Here is a 23,648-nt window from a genome sequence, read left to right as displayed (position 1 = left end):
GTGGAGGTCTGTTAGTCAAGGAAGGTTCAGAGGTAAATACATTTTGAATCACGTACAAATTCGGTAACGTTTTTAAAGTTTATGTTGCATACAAGTAATTAAAACAGCTCCCAGTGGTTAAAAGAAAACAAATGAAACACCATTATCAAGAGGCCTTTTCTTTCCAGGAATGATCAGATTTAGCATTGTGCAACTTTCTTTTCCTATCCCCAAGATATACCATACATGTAATCTTTTGTTTAATATCCTCTTGCATGGCTTCCCTGGTTCTCTGTATCTCCCTTTTGCTAAAACACATCACATCTCTAATTATCAGTAACCTATCAGTTCAGTAGTACACACAGGGCATAAACCATGTTGGCCTTGTTCAGCATCAAATCTCTAAAGCTTAACCCAATGTGGCACTGAAGAGGGGCTAAATAAATATATTACAACAAATTGTAATTTCCAACACAAGATACAGATAAGCAAATACAGCATATGATAAAGATTATGATAGAGAGAGCAACTATACACCTGTGCCAAAGAAAGCCTCACAGATGAGACAATATTTGAGATAAATTTTGAAGAAAAGGAAAGAGTTTTCTAAGAGAAGAGGCAAAAGGAGAAAATATTTCTTATTTTACCAAACTACAAATAGCTACATGTCTTGATTTAGATTGGTTTAAGCAAATAAAATGAACTAAATTTTACTGAGCTCCTAGTTCAGGGTAGCTTCAGGCAGAGACTGACTTATACTCCAATATTACAGTAAGAGCAATCTCTTGACTTTTTTTCCTTTGGATTTTGTTCAATTTCAGGCTCCCCAGATCATTTTTGACAATACCAGGCTCTCTCTTCATGACTCAATTTGAAGCCTCATATTCTTTCCAAACCCAGAAAGTAAACCCTGAATTACCAGCTAAAGCCTTAAAGTTCACACTGATTGGATAAGCTGAGGTTCCCTTCTAAATCAGTAAGATACTGTGTGGTCATAAATTAGTCAGTCTAACTCCCAGACACTGTGGTATAAACTACCAACATTACAATTAAGAATGAGACAAAGGAAGGTTTCTTAAAACAAAACGAAACAAAACAAAACAAAACAAAACAAAACAAAACAAAACAAAACAAAACAAAACAAATGGCCACTGTTGCCATAAAGATTATGTATTTTATTCTAAAACCATCTACTGAAGAAAAAAAGTTTCCTTATACTAAGGAATATAAAAATCCATGGGCATTTGTCCCTACAGTAACCTGAAAATACAGAAGAAAAGGGTAGTCATTAATAACAACAACTTCCATAGCCAGTTTCTCAGAGTGAAAAAGAATCTATGGCCCAGTTCCTAACCAGATGGTTAAATATGACATAGCTCAGTGGTGATACAAGTATAAATTTATGCCTGTGTCCCATCCCTGCATGAAATCACAAACAGGAACATAAAAGAACCACATGGATTCTGCCCTGAAATAGAACTGAATCAGACAGGCTTGGCCTATCTGAGACCCCTGGAGGAGATTCTGTAAACAGCCCAAGATTAAGCAGCTCCTCCTCCCCCTACAAATTAAATAAGATTTATCTTTAGTGGGAGGAAGAGAATAGTAAAATGTTGCCTTAGGGACCCGTTAAATTTCTATATGAGGCTGTTTCCATCTATTTTAGCTACAAAAGGATACGGAGTCAGGAACTTTGAGAGCAAAGGTCAAGGCCACAGTTTGTTAGATTTCCATAAATGATAAATGATTGCTTGGCTGTGGGCACAGATTAATGTTACCAGGACTTGAAGAGGAAAAAAATAAAGGAAAGCTAAAATTGATCTCCAGCAAATAGTAAGATAACTATCAAGGTTACTGGCCAATGCCATTAATTAGCATTTGAAGTCTACTTTTCTATTCATATTTGACTTAACCTCCCACTACTCCAGAACATGCATCTTTTGTATGAGCCAGGTAGATCTTGCTGCCATTGACCAAAACTGGAAATTCATTATCACATCTATCACTGGGAACTCATACTATTGCCAGTGACAGAAGTGTTAAATTAAGCATAAACAATAAGAAATTTATTGGCTCAACAATAAGCCAATAAGTTGGAAGTCTGTGTTGAAAGGCAGAATGGCTTCAGGTATAGCTTAAATATGGGGCACAAACTATGTCAATAACTTCCACAGGATATCCCTTGGAAAAGGGCTAACTTTCCAAGAGAACATTAGACTATTCATACTGGAAGAAAGGGTATGTATATTGGGATGGCAAAAAATAAACTAGCAAACACATGCATACACAGACACATGAATGAATGCTTTGTGATGACATGCTCTTTGTTCTTGTCATTTCATTCCCCAGGAATGCCCTTCTCCTTTCTTTTAGAAAGTTTTTCTTTCCTTTTTTTCTATCTTCTTTACACCATATTTATCTATTATCCTAAAAGGCCAGAACACTTCTACTTTATCATTTATTTTTCCTTCAGCAGACACTATAATAAATAGCTATCTTATATACTATAATGAATAGCTACATCATGTGTCTACTAAACAATCATTCCTGAGTTACAAACGGCTCATGGATGCTGCAAGAGGTAAATTCTAAAGTCTGTAGCATGGAATACAGAAAAAATATTCCACTTAGAAACAGGATAATACAAGGCCGGGCATGGTGGCTCATGCCTGTAACCCCAGCACTTTGGGACTCCGAGGTGGGCGGATCACCAGGTCAGGAGATCGACCTGACCATCCTGGCCAACATAGTGAAACCCCGTCTCTACTAAAAATTCAAAAAAAATTAGCTGGGTGTGGTGGTGCATGCCTGTAGTCCCAAAATACTAGGGAGGCTGAGGCAGGAGAATTGCCTGAACCCGGAAAACGGAAGTTGCAATGAGCAGGGATCGCGCCACTGCACTCCAGCCTGGCTATAGAGCAAGACTCTGTCTCAAAAAAAGAAAAAAAAAAGAAAAGAAAAATAAGATAATACAGAATGACAGTTTCTAGGATGTAAATTTAATTCATTGACTGAAGATTAATTTAATCCAAATTCCAGGAAATGAACTTAATTAATTCACTGTATGACTCAGGTACAATATTAACATTTTAATTTGACTTCCAGAATCATTCTAAATCCCCTAGTCCTCCCTAACACATGTCTCTTATGGTAGAGAGGGAATACTGCTTCTACTACTTGCCTTGCTGGAACTGAGTGATGGAAGGAGATCCTCATTCACAACAATTTTTGATGGCTCCCATAACCCGAGGACGATCTTTAGTATTAAAGAGACTGGAGTCATAGAGAGGGCACAGGGGCTCCATAGGTGGCCTTGAGTGAGATGCCATGGGGGGCAGAGGATGCAAAAGAAAAATGTTATATTCATTAGGGAAAAGAAGCCTAAAGTGGATGAGGATTAGGCAGTGGCCAAGGCAGGACTCAGGACAGTGTTCGTTAGAAAGAAGCAGTAGGGGAAACCTGACAAGAATAAATAGGTAGTATGACTTAGGACCACAGGATGTAAACCCTGGAAGGGATTTCTCTAAAGCTTACATTTTAGGAGACTAAAGTCTGAAATTAAACTATATTAAACTACCCATACAGTTTAATTTCTTTTAACAAAGACAGTGTTGTCTGTATTGCGAACTTTCCTTATGCAGGATCTTTTTTTATTCTCTGTTGCCTTTTCCTTCTTTGTAACCATCTACCGTATAAGATCCTCATACTGATTTCTACAGGGTGAGATGAATGTATGACGATAAGGTTGAAAGAATGACTCTTAATTACTGCTGGACAATCATGGATGAGGAGGAGCCAGGGTAGGCCAGTGATTCCTGGAATAATAGTGTTGTTACCAGTTTAGGCAGTGTGCTTACACACACACACATAGTAATAGTGTTACCAACAGTTTAGGTTCTGTGTGTGTGTGTGTGTGTGTGTGTGTAAGCACATAGCATATGTGGCTACTGTGTAAGTACTAATGTAATGAGTGAATATCTTCTCTAATATTAACTAAAAGCAGGGGCTATGTTTTATTCTTCTTTTAATGAATTTTTATGCTTGTACAATGTCTTGTGTTTTTGTAGGTCCTACATTATACTGTTGACTCACAAATAGTGAACACTTTATACACTAGAACTTTCACTAATTTTTCTGCTCACCTTTTTGGGTGGTAAAATTTCCAATTTCAATTCAAATCTATGTTTCTGTATATATATTTTAGAAGTTAACAAAGCTCTACTTTTATTTAATGAATCTTATGAAGAATACCTATAAAAGGATATAAGGGAATTTTTGAGAATAGTTTTATTTGATTTTCAAAGCAAAATAAGATGAAAAAATGTCCAAGCTCTCTGTGGTCGTCCTGTGTTCACCAGAAATTGTAAAATATGTAGCATTTGTTTGTGGAAGCCATGACTTCCAAAACCCACTAACTGGCTCTACTGTAGAATTAACTACTTCTGTAAATGCTTTTGCTTTGATACATGTCTTCACGTTGGCTTTGAAAATGGAGCATGAATTCTGAAATTTCACTAGCTAGAGTTAATATTCAGTGGAAAAGAACTATAAAATGCTGAGTTGTGCTTATCTACTGTGGAATCAGATGAGAATTTTGAAGAAAATATCTGCAGGACAAGTAAACTAAATGATAAATTATTTAATGTTACAGGAAAATAAATGATGAGGTGGGGATTCTTATATTATTAAAGATGGTTAGACTGATACTCCCAGATCTTTGTATTTTTTGCAATTAACATAATTCACTCTCAAGAGCATTTGTTTGGTCTAAAGGTCATGTAGTTGCAAGAATTAACTAGAAAACTCAGAGTAATATGAGTATTTGTTGTACTTTTTTGGTTTTCAGTTTCAAGATATATCTCTTGTCCTTATAACAACTCATGAATGGCCCAGGAATCTGGGGGTTGAGAAGTCACAAAACAGTAAGATAATGCAGAACAATAAGAAAAAATGGGGCAACATCTCACCCATTAAATATATATTCTAGGCCCCTTCCCTGCACAAGGTATTTTTCACACAATTTTCTTTCTTCTTTTTTTTTTTTTAGATGGAGTTTTTCACTTGTTACCCAGGCTGGAGTGCAATGGCGCGATCTCGGCTCGTCGCAACCTCCGCCTCCTGGGTTCAGGTAATTCTCCTGCCTCAGCCTCCTGAGTAGCTGGGATTACAGGCACACACCACCATGCCCAGCTAATTTTTTGTATTTTTAGTAGAGACGGAGTTTCACCATGTTGACCAGGATGGTCTCTATCTCTTGACCTCGTGATCCACCCACCTCGGCCTCCCAGAGTGCTGGGATTACAGGCATGAGCCACCCTGCCTGGCCCTTTCACACAATTTTCAATCCAGCAGTCAACTCTACAAAGTAGGTATCTCACTGAGAATAGGCAGAGAAGTTTTAAATAACTTGCACAAGTTCTAATCTTTCCTGTGTCTCAGTTACAGTTATAGTTGTTCTATGTCAAAGTCCAAGTCATATCTTACATTATGTAATTATGACCCTTGGGAGTAAGAAGACACATAATGGTATAACAATTCAGCATATAGAGAATTACAGGCTGACCTTTATATCTAATTATCTGAGTGACCTGAGACAAGCCACTCATGCTCTTTTGGCCCCACTTTCATATTCTCACATAAAAGAAGCTTATAAATCTAGCTTTGCCCATCTACAGCTTAGTCACTTTGGTCTAGATAATGCATGATTATTACTCTCTCTATTTCCTCCTTTAATGCATAATTCATAATTCAAAGAAGGTATCTCATTTCTAAAGGCTACATTAACTCTTAATGATGAAAGCAGGAAGTCTTTTTTTCTGGCTCCTTTTTGTCCAGAGTGGAAACAAAATAGCAAAATTTAATTTCTGGTACATACATTAGCTCATTTTCCTTTTCCAATTTCCGCTGAAGTAAAGTAAAATTTCTGGCAGCTTTACAAAGACCGCTGATATGCTGAGAACACCGTATCATGGTGCTAATACTTAAAACTAACACAGCCACACTGGATTCAAGACATTAAGACCATGGAGATGCCACTGTCATCATCAGTCATCAACACCCAAGCAGCCAACAGATACCAAGGTCCTTGTGCAGCCAACACCTTTGTGTTTTCTTTCCAGTGCCTCACATACATTCTTTTAGAAATACTTCTATTGGTAGAAAAACAGGAATGCCCATAGACATCTGTAAGTCAAAAGGAGTTTTACGTTGTAGTCTAACATTTTATCAGAATGTAATTAGAATATTTGTAACACAAAGAAAGGATTAAAGCTTGAGGTGAGAGATACTCTATTTACTATGATATAATTAAACATTGTATGCCTGTATCAAAATATCAAAATATGTTATGTACCCCCATAAATATATACACCTGGCCAGACACAGTGGCTCATATCTGTAATCCCAGCACTTTGGAGACTGAAGTGGTGGATCATCTGAGGTCAGGAGTTCAAGACCAGCTTAGCCAACATAGTGAAAATCTGTCTCTACTAAAAAGACAAAAAATTAGTTGGGCATGGTGACATGTTCCTCTAATCTCAGCTTCTTGGGAGGCTGAGGCAAGAGAATCGTTTAGACCCAAAAGGTGAAGGTTGCAGAGAGCTGAGATAGCACCATTCCACTCCAGCCTAGTCAACGAGGGCAAAACTCCATCTCAAAATGTGTGTGTGTGTGTGTATGTACTATATACCCACAAAAATGAAAAAAATTAGAAAAAGAATCATGACATTTGTTTCATTTCCTGCCAAGTCCTTCTTTAATGTTAAAAAGAATAAAAGTTTTCATCAAGTAAGATAAATGCTCCTGCATTGTGTGATACATATTCTATACACACTGTCAGACATTCCTGAGGATAATTGTGTGTCAGTTTGAGAAGCTCAGTTTGCACTAGATAGGATTTTGCAATCTGCCTCATATAAATTGTGAGACCTAGTGCATATTTAATCATCACCTTCTGGAATACCACTATAATAACTAATCTCATTATAGTATAAAATAACTATAGTATATTTATTATAGCATAGTATAGTATAAAATAACTATAGTATATTTTTAATAATAGCACATGCTAGATATTAGTTACAGGCATTGTGCTAAATGGTTTTTGACATTATATCATGTAATGTTCTTAACTACTCTGTGAGGTAGTGATTTTTACACCCTTAATATATATGAGGAATCAAAAACACAAAGAGTGATTCATTTAACTTTCTTCAGTCATTCAATGAGTAACAGTGCAAACTCTGAATACTAGTCGGACTCTAGTGTCCAAGTAATTACTTCTCTGCTACAAACTATACACAATAACAATATTAATTTAGATGGGAATCCTGAATTACCTGATTACATTCTTAGGTAGGCAACTTCTACTTCTGTCCCAACAAGTATTTAATTATTGTATGTAGCTCAGAAAAGTAGAACAATAAATGACATAGATTTTTGCATTTATGAATTGTAAAAAATGAGAATATCAAATACCATATTATCATTAAAGCTTATATTTTCTACTCATACTGAAGCACGAACCTTCTACATAGAATTTCCAGAGACTATAAACAAGTATATTTAGCTTTTGAGATCTCAAATTATAGACTAGGAAAAAGCAAAGGACAAGCAAAATTAAAGCTGAAACATGAGATGTGGAAATAAGATACAAATATGAACAATACTGATAATTTATTGGTCATCTATAGATATGGAAAATACTACTATCAATAATAGCAACTACCATGACAGAGACAACGGACAAGCAATGGTTTCACCAGCATTCTTTAGGAAATGAAAAAAAGGCCCAGGTTATACAACACAATGACCTTTGAAAAGGCTCAGAAGTGATAGGTGAGACCATAGACATAGGAAGTTGAAGAATCAGAAGCTGATGACTAGATTTCACAGAGTGCAAATTTATATTAAGCAGTAAGCCAGGCGTCCCCGAACTTTTTACACAGGGGGCCAGTTCATTGTCCCTCAGACCGTTGGAAGGCCGCCACATACTGTGCTCCTCTCAATGAGCGCCAATGAAAGAGATGCCCCTTCCTGAAGTGCGGTGGGGGGCCGGATAAATGGCCTCAGGGGGCTGCATGCGGCCTGCGGGCCCGTAGTTTGGGGATGCCTGCAGTAAGCAGTTAGAAAGTATGGTGACTTGTAGGATTTCACAGAATCTCCCAGTATAGAGTTTTATCACTTTTTAATCAAATACCTATGAAAAAATTAAGGCAGAGTCTTTGAAATAAGTTCTTGAGAGTATCTTATCCAAGTACTTTGCTTTTGAAATGAAGACACAGATCTAGAATGATGTCCTTTTGAGGGATTCTCCCATTGCCTACTCTCAGTCCATGTATCTTATTGGGGTTATTCATACTTCAGCTAAAGGAGTTCAGCAAGTACCAATCAGTGCATAGGATTGGGTTGAAGAGGTGTCACGGTGTCCTTTCCTATTGAATCAGAGTGATTTTTTAAAAAATTATACTTTAAGTTCTGGGATACATGTGCAGAATGTGCAGGTTTGTTACATAGGTATACACGTGCCATGGTGGTTTGTCACACCCATACACCTGTCATCTACATTAGGTATTTCTCCTAATGCTATCCCACCCCTAGCATCCACCCATCAACAGTCCCTGGTGTGTGATGTTCCCCTCCCTGTGTCCATGTGTTCTCATTGTTCAACTCCCACTAATGAGTGAGAACATGCAGTGTTTGGTTTTCTGTTCCTGTGTTAGTTTGCTGGTTCTGAAGAGAGCAGCAGATCTCCCAGCACAGCGCTCAAGCTCTGCTAAGGGACAGACTGCCTCCTCAAATGGGTCCTTGATCCTGTGCGTCTTGAGTGGGAGACACTGCCTAGCAGGGGTCAAGAGACACCTCATATGGGAGAGCTCTGGCTGGCATCTGGTGGGTGCCCCTCTGGGATGAAGCTTCCAGAGTAAGGAACAGGCAGCAGTCTTTGCTGTTCTGTAACCTCTGCTTGTGATACCCAGGCAAACAGGGCCTGGAGTGGACCTCCAGCCAACTCCAGCAGACCTACAGCATAGGGGCTTGGCTATTCAAAGGAAAACTAACAAACAAAAGGAATAGTATCAACATCAACAAAAATGCTGTCCACACGGAAAACCTATCTGAAGGTCACCAACATCAAAGACCAAAAGTAGATAAATCCATGCAGATGAGGAAAAACTGCACGAAAAGGCTGAAAATTCCAAAAACCAGAATCCCTCTTATCCTCCAAAGGATCACAACTCCTCATCAGCAAAGGAACAAAACTGGATGGAGAATGAGTTTGACTAACTGACAGAAGTTGGCTTCAGAAGGTGGGTAATAACAAACTCATCCGAGCTAAAGGAGCATGTTCTAATCCAATGCAAGGAAGCTAAAAACCTTGAAAAAAGGTTAAAGGAATTGCTAACTAGAATAGCCAGTTTCGAGAAGAACATAAATGACCTGATGGAGCCAAAAACCACAGCACACGAACTTTGTGAAGCATACACAAGTATCAATAGCTGAATCGATGAAGCAGAAGAAAGGATATCAGAGATTAAAGATCAACTTAAGGAACTAAAGCATGAAGACAAGATTAGAGAAAAAATAAAAGGAACAAACAGTGCCTTCAAAAAATATGGGATTATGTGGAAAGATTAAACCTACATTTGATTGGTGTACCTGAAAGGGACAGGAAGAATGAAACCAAGTTGGAAAACATTCTTTAGGATATGATACAGGAGAACATCACCAACCTAGCAAGACAGGCCAACATTCAAATTCAGGAAATAAAGAAAACCCCACAAACATACTCTGAGAAGAGAAACCCCAAAACACATAATCGTCAGATTCACCAAGGTTGAAATTAAGGAAAAAATGGTAAGGGCAGACAGAGAGAAACGTCAGGTCACCCCCAAAGGGAAGCCCATCAGACTAACAGCAGATCTTTCTGCAGAAACCCTACAAGCCAGAAGAGAGTGGAGGCCAATATTCATCATTCTTAAAGAAAAAAATTTTCAACTCAGAATTTCATATTAGGCCAAACTAAGCTTCATATGTGCCTTTCTGTGAGAGGCCCAACCAAACTGGGGAGATTGGAATAGATAGTGTCATCAAGATGCTTTGATAGACAACTAGAGAACTGAAAATTCTTCAGATGCCAACTTACAAGGGCCATGCAGGACCTCTTCAAGGAAACTACAAACTACTGCTTAAGGACACAAACAAATGGAAAAACATTCCATGTTCATGGATAAGAATTAATATCATGAAAATGGTCATACTGCCCAAAGTAATTTATAAATTCAGTGTAATTCTCATTAAGCTATTATTGACTTTCTTCACAGAACTAGAAAAAACTGGTTTAAGTTTCATGTGGAACCAAAAAGGAGCCCATATAGCCAAGACAAACCTAAGTCAAAAGAACAAAGCTGGAGGCATCATGCTACCTGAGTTCAAAATATACTTCAAATCTACAGTAACCAAAACAGCATAGTACTGTTACCAAAACATATACATATACGTATATATATGGACCAATAGAACAGAACAGAGGCCTCAGAAATAATGTCACACATCTACAACCATATGATTTTTCACAAACCTGACACAAACAACCAATAGGGAAAGAACTCCCTATTTAATAAATGGTGTTGGGAAAACTGGTTAGCCATATGCAGAAAACTGAAACTGGACCCCCTCCTTATACATTATACAAAAATTAACTCAAGATGGATTAATGGCTTAAATGTAAAACCTAAAACCATTTCTAAGTGTACTTGTTTGAATTAATTGTATTGTAATATTATTTGTTGAATGTAGTAATTAGGTATTTATGAATATATTGCTGTAATTTCTGACAACATACAAAAAATCTTCCTAAATAAAAAAAAAAAAAACCAAAAAAACCTAAAACCATAAAAACTCTAGTAGAAAACCTAGACAATACCATTCAGTACATAGGCATGGGCAAAGATTTCATAACTAAAACACCAAAAGCTATTGAAACAAAATCCAAAATTGACAAATGGGATCTAATTAAACTAAAGGGCTTCTGCACAGCAAAATAAACTATCATCAGAGTGAACAGGCAACCTACAGAATGGGAGAACATTTTTGCGATCTATCCATCGACAAAGGGCTAATATCCAGCATCTACAAAGAACTTAAACAAATTTACAATTGGAAAACAACCCCACCAAAAAGTGGGTGAAGGATATTAACATACAATTCTCAAAAACCACATTTATCCAGCCAACGAACATATGAAAAAAAGCTCATCATCACTGGTCATTAGAGAAATGCAAATCAAAACCACCATGAGATACTATCTCATGCCAGTTCTAATGGAGATCATTAAAATGACAGGAAACAACAGATGCTGGAGAGGATGTGAAGAAATAGGAAGACGTTTACACTGTTAGTGGGAGTATAAATTAGTTCAAACCATTGTGGAAGACAGTGGGACTATTCCTTAAAGATTTAGAGCCAGAAATATCATTTCACCCAGCAATCCCCTTACCTGGTATATACCCAAAGGATTATAAATCATTCTACTATAAAGACACATGTACATGTATATTTATTGCAGCACTGTTCAAAATAGCAAAGACTTGGAAGCAACCGATATACCCAAGAATGATAGACTGGATAAAGAAAATGTGACCCGGCCGGGCGCGGTGGCTCAAGCCTGTAATCCCAGCACTTTGGGAGGCCGAGGCGGGTGGATCACGAGGTCAAGAGATCGAGACCATCCTGGTCAACATGGTGAAACCCCGTCTCTACTAAAAATACAAAAAAAAATTAGCTGGGCATGGTGGCACGTGCCTGTAATCCCAGCTACTCAGGAGGCTGAGGCAGGAGAATTACCTGAACCCAGGAGGCGGAGGTTGCGGTGAGCCGAGATCGCGCCATTGCACTCCAGCCTGGGTAACAAGAGCAAAACTCCGTCTCAAAAAAAAAAAAAAAGAAAAAAAAAAAAAGAAAATGTGACACATATACACCATGGAAAACTATGCATCCATAAAAAGAGAATGAGATCATGTTGTTGAATCTAATAGAATGGATGTGCTAACTCTGACAGAAATGAAAAGAAGAAAAAAAAATGGTGAGAAAAACATGACTATTTAAACTATTAATTCTTTGTTTATGAACCTCTTTTTCTAACCAAGTCTACTGTAAAAAGCTATGTACATCTGTAAAAATTTGATTTCCCTACTTGTATGAAATCGTAGGTTCAATATTTAGTAAGTCTCTTAGTTTTAGAAGACAAACAAACAGCATGGAGATTTTTTTCTTATAGTTAAAGTTTACAAAAGAATGTTTATCTCCTGTTTAGAGAATTCTTATACTGTAAAACAACTCACATAATACATAATCTATAAGCAATAAATCAGGGATTGACTTTTGGTCATATAATAAGTAAGTATGCCAAAATTCTTAGACGAATCCTCTTGTTGTTAAATGGAATATATTATTTCTACAAGATTTTTCATGGGACAAAGATCAGTGTACAGTGAGTGATATCCAGTTATAATAGCTTTGTTTAACTTTTACATTCCCATTGCAATGTCTTCTTTTATAAGGAAAGATAAATGGATTATAGCAGTTTTACATTAGTACAACATTTAAAATATCTACTTATTATGCAAATATTTTCTACAAAGCACAATTAATTCACTATTACAATACAAGAGCTGTTCATTATAAATCAAATCCTTAGACTTTTTTGATGAATGCAAACTATAAGTGCACAGTATTGCTCCCTCAGACCTGCAGAGCAAGCACAAAAACTGTGAGATTCTAAGTATCACTCAGAGGTCTAAAAAAAAATTAAAATTTAATTATATTAACACTGTCAGCTCATATAGAATCTAAGTCAGATCATAAAATAACTAAAAAAGAATATTCTTTTAATGAGAACATAAATAATATATTATCCTTTGTATAATTGTGCAAAAGAATGAGAGATAAAAGAGATGAATTAAAATGGCAAGTGTTTTCTTTGCAGTTTATGGTTAAGATTCCTGATTTTATCAGTCTTGCCAAACAAAACTAAGCCTTGATAGGCCTAAGCATTCAGAGAAACAAAATCTATTTCATCACTAACACTTTTCTGAGTTTACCAACTGTTTTCTGACATTTAATTCTATGCACAAAAACTTCAGCCCTCTATTGCTTTTTTTTTTTTTTTTTTTTTTTTGCAAAAGTCTATTTATACATTTTGGGAAAAAAATAACTGAAGAAACTAAAATTGGCATCAGCTATACCACCACAAAGTGGATGTCATCAACATTTATTTTTCACACATCAGACATTAAAGAAGTACAGATGTAAGTTAAGACAGTCAAACATATCAATCTAAAGTTTAGCTTACCACTCGGGACAGAACTGGAGTGCTGAAGTTCCAACTGACTAGAATCGCCAGAGGGTTCAGTCAAACAGGTTAAAGCAAAACCTGAGTTGGAAGCATGCTCATGTCTGAAGCCTTCAGGAGAAAAATTATCCAGTTCAAATTTTAAAACTGACATTGCAAAATTCCCAAATAACTATGTAAAGCGAAGTTCACACTACTGAATTCTTTAAAATCATGGGCTAGGAAAAAAAAAATCACAGTATTCTCATCAGTCACAACTATAGGCTTTCCTGTAATTCTTTTCGCTTGGAAATCCAAAGGAAATAAAACACGGCAGAGCTGACTCTAGGTAGTTTTCTGTGTTCATGCCTTTCCTAGACAATTAACTTCAGTAGGACGGATGAATTTTAGAGTTGTTTTTCTTGAGGGTATATTTTGCTTTTAAACCACAGCAGCACTCACCCCATCTCAGTGAGGCTGCAATGAAAAGCAAAATGGGCTAAGTGAAGACATAGGCAAGGCTGCAGAGAGATGCTTTCAGTAAGTTGGTACTAGAAGTTCTCACTCACATTTCTGTATGCAAGAGATCAGCTGGGTGGGACTAAAGACTGTCAGGGAATGCAACTTTATTCCACTGGGCAGCTCATCTGAGGAATGTTTTAATTGGAAGGAAGTTAATATTAAAAGATATTTCCTGGATGCAGATTGTGAGACTGTAGTCTGGCTGCTTACTGAAACATGACTGTGATTGTGGAAATTAAAAGATTTCTTTTTAAGCTGTGGTCAAATGAAATGTACAGCCTGAGAAACACAAAATGCTAGATTTCACAATTCAAGCTGGTGATCTACAGAAGAGCAAATTGCTAAAAAGTTGGCAACTGACGGGGCTGGTATTTTTGTATTAACTGAGAGGTAAAACAGCTGTACTGGTTGCCTTAGAAATTTAATATAAGATTTCACCTTTATTCATGCACTGGTTCATGAATCCTCTGTAGACTGCCAGAAGTGCATACTGATATTTTGTCAGAGACTAATTTAGCTAAAGCTATGCTTTAGTTTAGGGGTCCAAACTAGATGAGGTCCAGAATTTCCCTTATGGTTTGTTTTAATCTATTAGTTATTCATTAATTTGTTGAATGGCATATTTAAAGTATTTTTACTTTCTTGGCTCAGCACTCTTTGAAAAAGACACACACACACACATACATGTACATATACCTATATAGGTATTTGTGTATATATACATATATACTATGAAATATACGTATTTTATACATATATATATATATTTATATATATAGTTTGCAAGTCAGTTGTTATAATACAAAAATGTATTCTGGACAAAAGCTGACATGTATTACTCATAGTTACAATAATTGAAAGAAAAACAAGTAAAGAAAACTGACTCTCTGCTCCATGTGCCTTCTACAGTGTGCCTCAGCCAGGCAAATGATTGTCATTCCAACAGCATGAACAGCAAACAAAGTATGTTGTGCAAGCCTAGGCCAACACTGTTTCGAAACAGGCATGAAAATCTCTGACTAAAAAAGGGTAACATGGCCACTTTCTACTGGTAATTATATGACATTTTGCTTAGATAAGAAGTTGAAAGCAGAATCAACCTTATAAATGATAATTAGGCTTAAGGAAAAGATGGGTGATAATAAAAAGGAAAACAAATATAGGGAAATGAGTAAATGGTGAAAAGTACAAACAAAGTTTAGAGAAACAGATTATAGAATCATGAAAGCTGGACTTTTAAATTCTCAATTGAAGTATTAGTCATGGAATATTGTCAAGGGCACTTTTCGAAAGATGGAACCTAAATGGTTTGGTTTGAGAGTTGGTCAATGAGGTTTAACTACCAGGAAACGTCTAACTTCTATACCTCTGGTACATTTGCTCAAATCCTGAAGTGTTTTTTTTTTCTTTCAAATTATGCTTTATAGAATATGATTACATAGAAATATGTTTTGGCATGAGAAGTGGCATTACAATCATCTGATAAATGATTTCCCTGGAGGATTGATAGCTGAGGTCATAAGATAGTCTCATTCTCTCTAGCAGCAGCTCTTAAATGTTTTAAGAATGAGAACATATTGGAGAAAAAAAGAACATTTTATCTGTTTACATATGATACTATCATATTTTGAATATCAATATACAAAAATTAATAATCATGTAAAACTTCTTCAGAAATTTACTATCTTTTTTATTCACATATATACATTTGAAAATTTGCTCATGTGTGAGAAACGCTACTGATTTTGCTGTACGTCAATTGATAATACATAGGTCAATTTTTCAGCTCTACGCAGTTACTTGATATGTCTTATGTAATAAGGAAAATTACTATTCCATAATACATAAGAAAAATAACGTAATATATAAAGATTGACATTTCACTGATAGATATAATATAGATGAGCTAATTCTTTCTACAAATTCACCTAATTTTCTTTTCTGCTAATTACCTAAGTAAAAACATTCCCTGGCCAGGCGCGGTGGCTCATGCCTCTAATCCCAGCACTTTGGGATGCCAAGGCGGGCAGATCATGAGATCAAGAGATGGAGACCATCCTGGCCAACATGGTGAAACCCCGTCTCTACTAAAAATACAAAAATTTAGCCGGGAGTGATGGCACGTGCCTGTGGTCCCAGCTACTCGGGAGGCTGAGGCGTAAGAATCCCTTGAAACCAGGACGGGGAGGTTGCAGTGAGCCGAGATTGCACCACTACACTACAGCCTGGTGACAAAGCAAGGCTCCGTCTCAAAAAAAAAATTCCCCGAGGTCTCTGGAATGTTGGTATCAAAGAACTGATAGTTAATGTGGACACTCTAGAACGGGAACTCTCAGCACCTCTATATTCCTGAGTCTTTGGTGAGACCGTTTTAACTTATATCCAGCCTTAAGTGGATATTAAGTCTTCAATGACATTTTCCCTAACCTCTTAGCTGGCACTTTTATTTAGAACAGTTGTCTGAAAATCTTAGGAAATACCTGTGTAAACTTGTAACTCATGTTATTTTCATATATACAGAATTCTTCGAACAGAACATGGTAGGAAATACTGTACATGAACATCTCTCCTTTGATATTTGACCAAACATATGTTGACATAGTCTAGATACAAATATACATGTTTAAAAATCTGGATCTATCTGTCTCTGTTACTATGGTAACCACTTGCTGGCAATTATAGTAAAGTCAGGTCTCTGGTCTTCCATTCATTTCAAAGCATAAACTGCATTTATAAATTCGTCTCTTTTTCAGGCATACTTAATTTTGATATAACTTATTTTGTTTTTTTTTAACAGGCCAAACTAACTTTTTGTTTTGAAAATGGTTGAACTTATTGTGAATAACTGCAATTTTGATTTAACCATAACAATACATTTTTAGAGAGGAAAAATAAGCCTGTTCTGTACAGTTTTCCATATACTGTATTTACAGGACACGGGCATCTAAGTCAGGCAATATATTTTCATTATCACAGATCCTTTGCTCTCCTAAACATTGTGTAAGACAATTAATTACACTTATGGTTATTATTTTTCTGGTTTCAGAATGATTCTTTGAACCTGTAAGTTTAACCCCATCACCTCCTCCAGAATGCCATGAACTAAAGAAAAAAAAAATTTTAATGAAGAGTGTTGAGCAGTAAAGTCTCAGAAAACTTGAGAAAACTCTGGAATATGTAGTGGAGATGAGTGCTGAACAAAGTGAATAATAGGCACAAATCATGCATTGAGTAAAATGCAGGCAATTGCCTACAAACCAGAGTATCTCCACTTCATTTGAACTGGGTGTTCTGATAGTCTGATTTCCAGCTTAGGCATTCTGAAGGGAATCCTACATTTGATCCCATTCTGATTTATTTGCCACTCCTTGTGTGAAACTGGCTCAGAGATCTGAGTAAGAGTAATGACAACAGTGGGTGATAAAACTCACACCTCACACTGTACAAGTATTAACCAGATCAGATCTACTGATGAATGGGACAGAGAGGAAGAAAGAGAGATGCAGACACACATACACACACACACACACACACACACACACACACACACACACACACGGGGGGGGGAGAGAGAGAGAGAGAGAGAGAAAGAGAGAGAGAAAGAGAATAGTTTAAAAATTAAACAATTAGATCACATAAACTTTACCATCTCACATTAAATGCTTAAAAGATAATTGTACTTCCAGGCTTCAATCAGATTTGAGAGAATGTTATATGCATATGTTAGTAAAGGTATGCTGCTAGGAAAAGACAGCAATCGGAGCAAAATAAAATTGTTGAAAATAAGGAAAAAGCATGCCTTTAATAGCTAACTCAATAAAGGCATAGGATCACAGGTGAATCACTGCTAGAAAACATAGCAAATGATTAGAAAATCAATCTGAATAATTTATTTTAAATATAGAGTAAAAATTTTAAAGTTGGAAATTATGATAGAGAGGATCGAAAATGCAATAGGCATAAAATAGAAACTAAAAAAAGAATGGAAACTATGATGAAAACATAAGAAAATGAAAACAAAAGTTTGTTGTGAGAAAATAAGTGCTGATTTTCAAATTGAAATGACTATGTTAATGTCAGGCAAAGGTAGCAATTGATAGAAGATCCATCCCTTGGAACCAAACATATCTTGATATGATGTGAATTCCAAGTTTTAAAGCAAAATCTAACAAGTTTTAAGATTATGTTGAGAGTCATAAGAGGGATGTTGTGCAAATCTGACGGAATGAAAAATTTCTTCTCTACAACATTAAGTGATGGAAGAATATAAAGAAAATATTACATGTATCTGATTTAGAAAGATCAGGTCTCCATAATTAAAAAACATGGCAACAATGAAAACCTTATGAAACAAGCAAGACTAAAATATACACAACCCATGTTATCGCTAAAAACATTATTTGAGGAAGTACCCCAGTCAAAGGGGAAAACAAACAATATGATTCAGAATAAGGGATTCAAAAATAAAAAGAATTATAGCAAATAGTAAGCCAAAAAGGTTAATAAGAAAGGCTCATAAACTACTCATTTATGAGTAATTAATGCTAAAAGTTCAATTCTGTAACAATGGAAATAATTAGATTTCATAATTTTAAAATGCACATTATTTTAACAAAATTTAGTGTAAAGAAAACGTTATCACTCAAGAAGACATAAGGCTGATTAATTAATTAAAAGGAAACAATCAAAGGGGTAAACATGTAAAAATTGCAACAAATAAGTAAACACTCAGTGAAAGTGGGTTAGATGATCACACAAAACAGAAAGGGACTCAGAATTTCTCTACCCCTTCTTTTTCTTCTCTCACTCTCATACACATTCCAAATCATATTCCAAATTCCAAGTGGAAATATTATTTATGATAAATAAATTGCTTCATATTGAAAAAAGGTACAAATCACAAAATTTAATATAATTTAATGATTAAGGACATACAGATATATGTATATAGACGTGTGTGTGTGTGTGTGTGTATATATATATATAAAACAGGATGTTAAATTATATATATATATGTGTTTTCTTTCTATATATATATATAGAATGTTAAAAATGATATGCCTCCTACATCAGCTTTGACTATGGGGCAATACAATGATAACAAGTATCTATTTGAAAATATTCTAATATGTCTTTCTTTTTTATTTTATTTTATTGGTGTTTCTTAACTGGCTAGTAAATAGAGTACAATGCTGAAATGTAATAGTGGATATTATTTTATTTTGAATGCAGAAATGTTTCAATATTTCATTAAGTATGTAGTTTTTGTATGTTTTCTGTAGATATCTTTTATCAGATTAAGGACATTCCTTTTTATTCATAATTGGATAAGTACTTATTACTTTATAAACAAATATGAGTTGATTTTTTCATCTTTTTTCCTTTTACTGTAATAAGTTATCAAATTTAAAACTAATCTTTATTCATATAAAGTAACCAACTTGGCCTTGATGTGATGATTTTTTATATATCATTGGATTCATATACAAATATTGTATCTATTTTTATGAGATAGATCAACATATAATTTTTTGTAGTCCTGGTAAGATGTGGTGTTGAAAATTATGCTATCCTCATATAAAATAGGAACTATTGATTTTTCTATTTTCTGAAATAATTTAAAAAATACTAGTGTTATTTCTTTCTTAAATGTTTGCTAAAATTAACCAACTGAGAAACTGGTGGGTTTACAGTTCTCTTAATTTGAAAATTCTTAATTACAGGTTTTATTTAACTGTTAGAAAGCTTTTTATTTTTGAGTCAGTTGTGTAATGTTGTCTTCTTTTTCAAGAAATTTTTCCTATCTACTTTTTTTTTTTTTTTTTTTTGAGTAAGAGTCTAGCTCTATTGCAAAGGCTAGACTGCAGTGAGTGGTGTGATCTAGGCTCACTTCAACCTCTGCCTCTTGGATTGAAGAGATTCTCATGTCTTAGCCTCCCAAGTAGCTGGGATTATAGGCACACCCAGCTAATTTTTGTATTTTTTGTAGAGACAAGGTTTCACCATGTTATCCAGGCTGGTCTAAAACTCCTGACCCTGGGCAATCTGCCCACCTTGGCCTCCCAAAATCCAGGGATTATAGTCATAAGCCAATGTACCCGGCTTCTATCTACTTTTTAAATTTTTCTAAATAACAGTCTATTAATTGTTTTCATCATTTCCTCTCAATATCGTTACAATTTGTAAGATCTGAGGTTATGTCTATTTTTCATCTTATTTATGAACATTTAAGATATCATACATAAAAGTATCTCACACACAGTCTGGTAGAGGGACTGATTAATGTTTATAACATCAGAATATATTTCTTTTTTTTATTGCATTTTAGGTTTTGGGGTACATGTGAAGAACATGCAAGATTGTTGCATAGGTACACACATGGCAGTGTGGTTTGCTGCCTTCCGTCCCCTCACCTGTATCTGTCATTTCTCCCCATGCTATCTCTTCCCACCTCCCCACCCCCCTGCCCCTCCTCCATTTCCCCCCAACGGACCCCAGTGTGTAGTGCTCCCCTCCCTGTGTCCATGTGTTCTCATTGTTCAACACCCGCCTATGAGTGAGAATATACGGTGTTTGATTTTCTGCTCTTGTGTCAGTTTGCTGAGAATGATGGTTTCCAGGTTCATCCATGTCCCTACAAAGGACACAAACTCATCGTTTTTGACGGCTGCGTAATATTCCACGGTGTATATGTACCACATTTTCCCTACCCAGTCTATCATCGTTGGGCATTTGGGTTGGTTCCAGGTCTTTTGCTATTGTAAACAGTGCTGCAATGAACATTCGTGTGCATGTGTCCTTGTAGTAGAATGATTTATAATCCTTTGGATATATTTCTTAAACATAGCTCCCACAATTCAGGCTTTCCTGTCTTTCAGTCTTATATGCCCTGTATTTATATCACCTGATTTTGTTTATTCTATAGCAGAAGTCCATAAAAATGAGCTGATTTGCCTAAACTTCCAGAATGAATTCTGAAAAAGAACCAAGGCAAACTCCAGCTCCAATCAAAAGGCTTTTAGTATACTTACAGCCAGAAAAAAAAAAAAATTCAATATAAACATTGAAAACAATTTATTTTACTTGGTATCCAGCTTTAGCTTTATTGAATGTTATTTTATCTTAACATGGCTTTTGGTCCTAAATCTATTGATCGATCATTTTAATCCACCTAAGCTATTTTCCAGATCTCATTTTATATAATATCTCACATATTACAGATTCACACATTAAATCTGAATTTCTCAAAGCCCTACAATCAGTCCAATTGACCGCACACCCAAATGCATTTTTTTGCAACTCCACCAGAGGCTAATAGAGGAAAAAGTATTCTCATAACCCTGCATTTTCTGTTCACATAAGTAATGCATGTTTCCAAAGCCCTGGGAATTTGCTTTCTAAGTTTCTCAATTAAGCTTTCAAAAATTAACTTTTGGGAATCAGTCCCACAAGCAAAATTATGTTTAAAGACTCCATTTACAGTTAGAAATATTCAACTTAGCACAACTTTCATTGGGAATAATGGAAAAGTTATTTATTTGAATGCATTAGCTGACCATTCCATCTGCAATGAATGATAACCACAAAACTTTTTGTCAGACCACCTCTGCACTTGTATCATTATTTAACTCTTATTTTAAACCAAAGGTGCATTCTAGAACAGGAAATATAATTAAATGTATGTTCCTAAAAATGAGCTTTAGTGCCAAGCAATCACAGACTTATCAGAAAGCCATAGGACATACCATGATTGTATACTGAAACAATATTGAGGCCTTATAAAATAAATTTAAACAACGAAAGTAAAGGAAACACTGATATTTGTATGATATTGTACAGATATAACTGTGGTAAGTTGTGGAACAGAGTTTTAATTCTATTATACAATGCTTTACAATTCTGACTTAGCTCTGGGGGATCATATGGTTAAGGATAAATGTGTCTCCAAAGTCCCCACATTCAAGAAATTGAACATTATATATTAAAAAAGAACTGAAAGAACTGATTGCATATCTCAATACATTTACCATGGTAGATTAAAGTATATTGGGAAAAAATTAACATTCTTGTAAAACCACAAACTTAGTTTAATTGATATCTTACACTAAAACCATGTTGTTTTGCTATAAAATGGTGGCTTGTAACAGAGATTTAAAAAAATCTCAATTTTTCTAACTTTTCAGCCAAAATGACTAAGTAGGCAGCCCAATGCAGTGGAAAAAGTGAGAAATCTAAAACCATGTGGACCTGGATTCAAATTCTGTTTTATGTATTTAGAACTTATGTGCCTCTGTTAAATTTATTTTACTTATTTGAATTTGTTTCCCCATGTATAAGAAGTCGAATATTGATACTCAAGCCTGTCAGGATTAAGAGTAAATGAGACAGTATGATCAAAACTGCTAACATAATTTCTGAATCATGACTACCTATTCATTCTACACACATATATTGAATATCTGCAATATGTTAATTTGCTACAAAAATAATTGTGGTTTTTACTATTCATAGTGGCAGAAAACACAATTATTTTTGCATCAACCTGACACTAGTCATTGGTTTAAGTATTGTTTAGCGAAACACTGGAAAATATAGAATGAAGCCAATAAATCTATAATGTAACATAAAAAAACTGTAAGCATCACTAAAACACACACACACACATACAAATATACACAAAGCAGGTAAGAAGACAACATGTGAAAGGTGGTCAAGAAAGGATTCTGTAGCGTCTTCATGGAAACTAGAAGGAAAGGTGGAGACGGGGGGCATGCTTTGTGGATATCTGGAGGAAGAGACTTCCAGGCAAAGGGAGAAGTCCATGGATAGGATGTGTGATTCACATGTTCTGGGAGGGTTTAGAAAGGGTCTAATATGACCCTAGAATGTGAAAAAAGGAGATAGTATCACAAATATATACCAAACTGTATAGCTAAGAGCAAAAACAATGAGGTCAGGGGGTCTGGATCCATGTCCTGGTTCCATCTTCGGCAAGTCTACTTAAACTTATGGACTTAGGTTTCCTCATCTGTAAAGGTGGAAAGACTAATCTTCTAGTGTTATTGTAAGAACTAAGTGTGTTAAATATTAAGAAGCTATAACATTGTAAATACCAGTGAAATTTTATTTTTAAAATTAATAACAAGCACAGAATAGGATCCTATGGTTCTCTTACTGAAAAATCAATTTTCCCTTCCCAGGAATATAATTCAGTCATAATTCTTGAATTTAACATTTTAAAATACATGTTTTTTGCAAGAAACATGTGGGCATTCTCTGTTTCAGAAATACGTATTTCCTGTTCTTCCCTTGTTTTGTTTTTTAAAGGGTTTTTTTTGGGGGGGATAAAATTAGAATTTTGTTTCTTTCCAAAACTCCAGAAATGTTATTTAAGAGTTCTGGTATCTCTTGAACATCAGTGAACTATAAAAAACATTCTGAAGATTGATGAATCATAAAATTCTAAGAAGGATTTTTAAATTGAAAAACAAATATTTTTGATGTTTTCTTTTTGAAAACTTTTGACAGCTCGATTAACAATTTTATCTACTTTAAACATGACTGGAATTTAGCATTCTAATAAAATGCAGATTTCATTGCCTATAATGCCTTTTGCATTTCAACTTAGAATTTGCTATTTGCTTTTCCATGTGTTTCCTATCTAATTCTGACAACAATGTAGTGAAGTTTTATTTTCTCCATTTTGAAAACATATGAACTAAGATTAATACAGAGTAACTTAAAATAATTCTGAGGTTAAGTGTTAGAAATCAAACTTAATCTTAGGGATCTTAAGTCCAGCACTTACTCACCATTTTAA

The 23,648-nt window shown here is 35.3% G+C and overlaps 1 protein-coding gene across 2 annotated transcripts in view; it reads right to left on the bottom strand.

Moving 5' to 3' along the window:
- ANO3 (anoctamin 3) overlaps positions 1-13,886 on the bottom strand; it is a 434,237-nt gene extending 420,351 nt beyond the window's left edge. For both annotated transcript variants that reach the window (XM_039471298.2, XM_074401252.1), the window contains exon 1: positions 13,328-13,886. In XM_039471298.2, the coding sequence (XP_039327232.1) occupies positions 13,328-13,481 (154 nt within the window). In that variant the 5' untranslated portion in view covers positions 13,482-13,886. The remainder of the gene's footprint in view (positions 1-13,327) is intronic.
- Positions 13,887-23,648: the final 9,762 nt, after the last annotated feature.

The sequence above is a fragment of the Saimiri boliviensis genome, chromosome 6 (assembly GCF_048565385.1).
Source record: "Saimiri boliviensis isolate mSaiBol1 chromosome 6, mSaiBol1.pri, whole genome shotgun sequence".
Taxonomy (NCBI): Eukaryota; Metazoa; Chordata; class Mammalia; order Primates; family Cebidae; genus Saimiri; species Saimiri boliviensis.
Note: the sequence above shows the minus strand (reverse complement) of the source record. Positions and strands in the feature narration are given on the sequence as shown.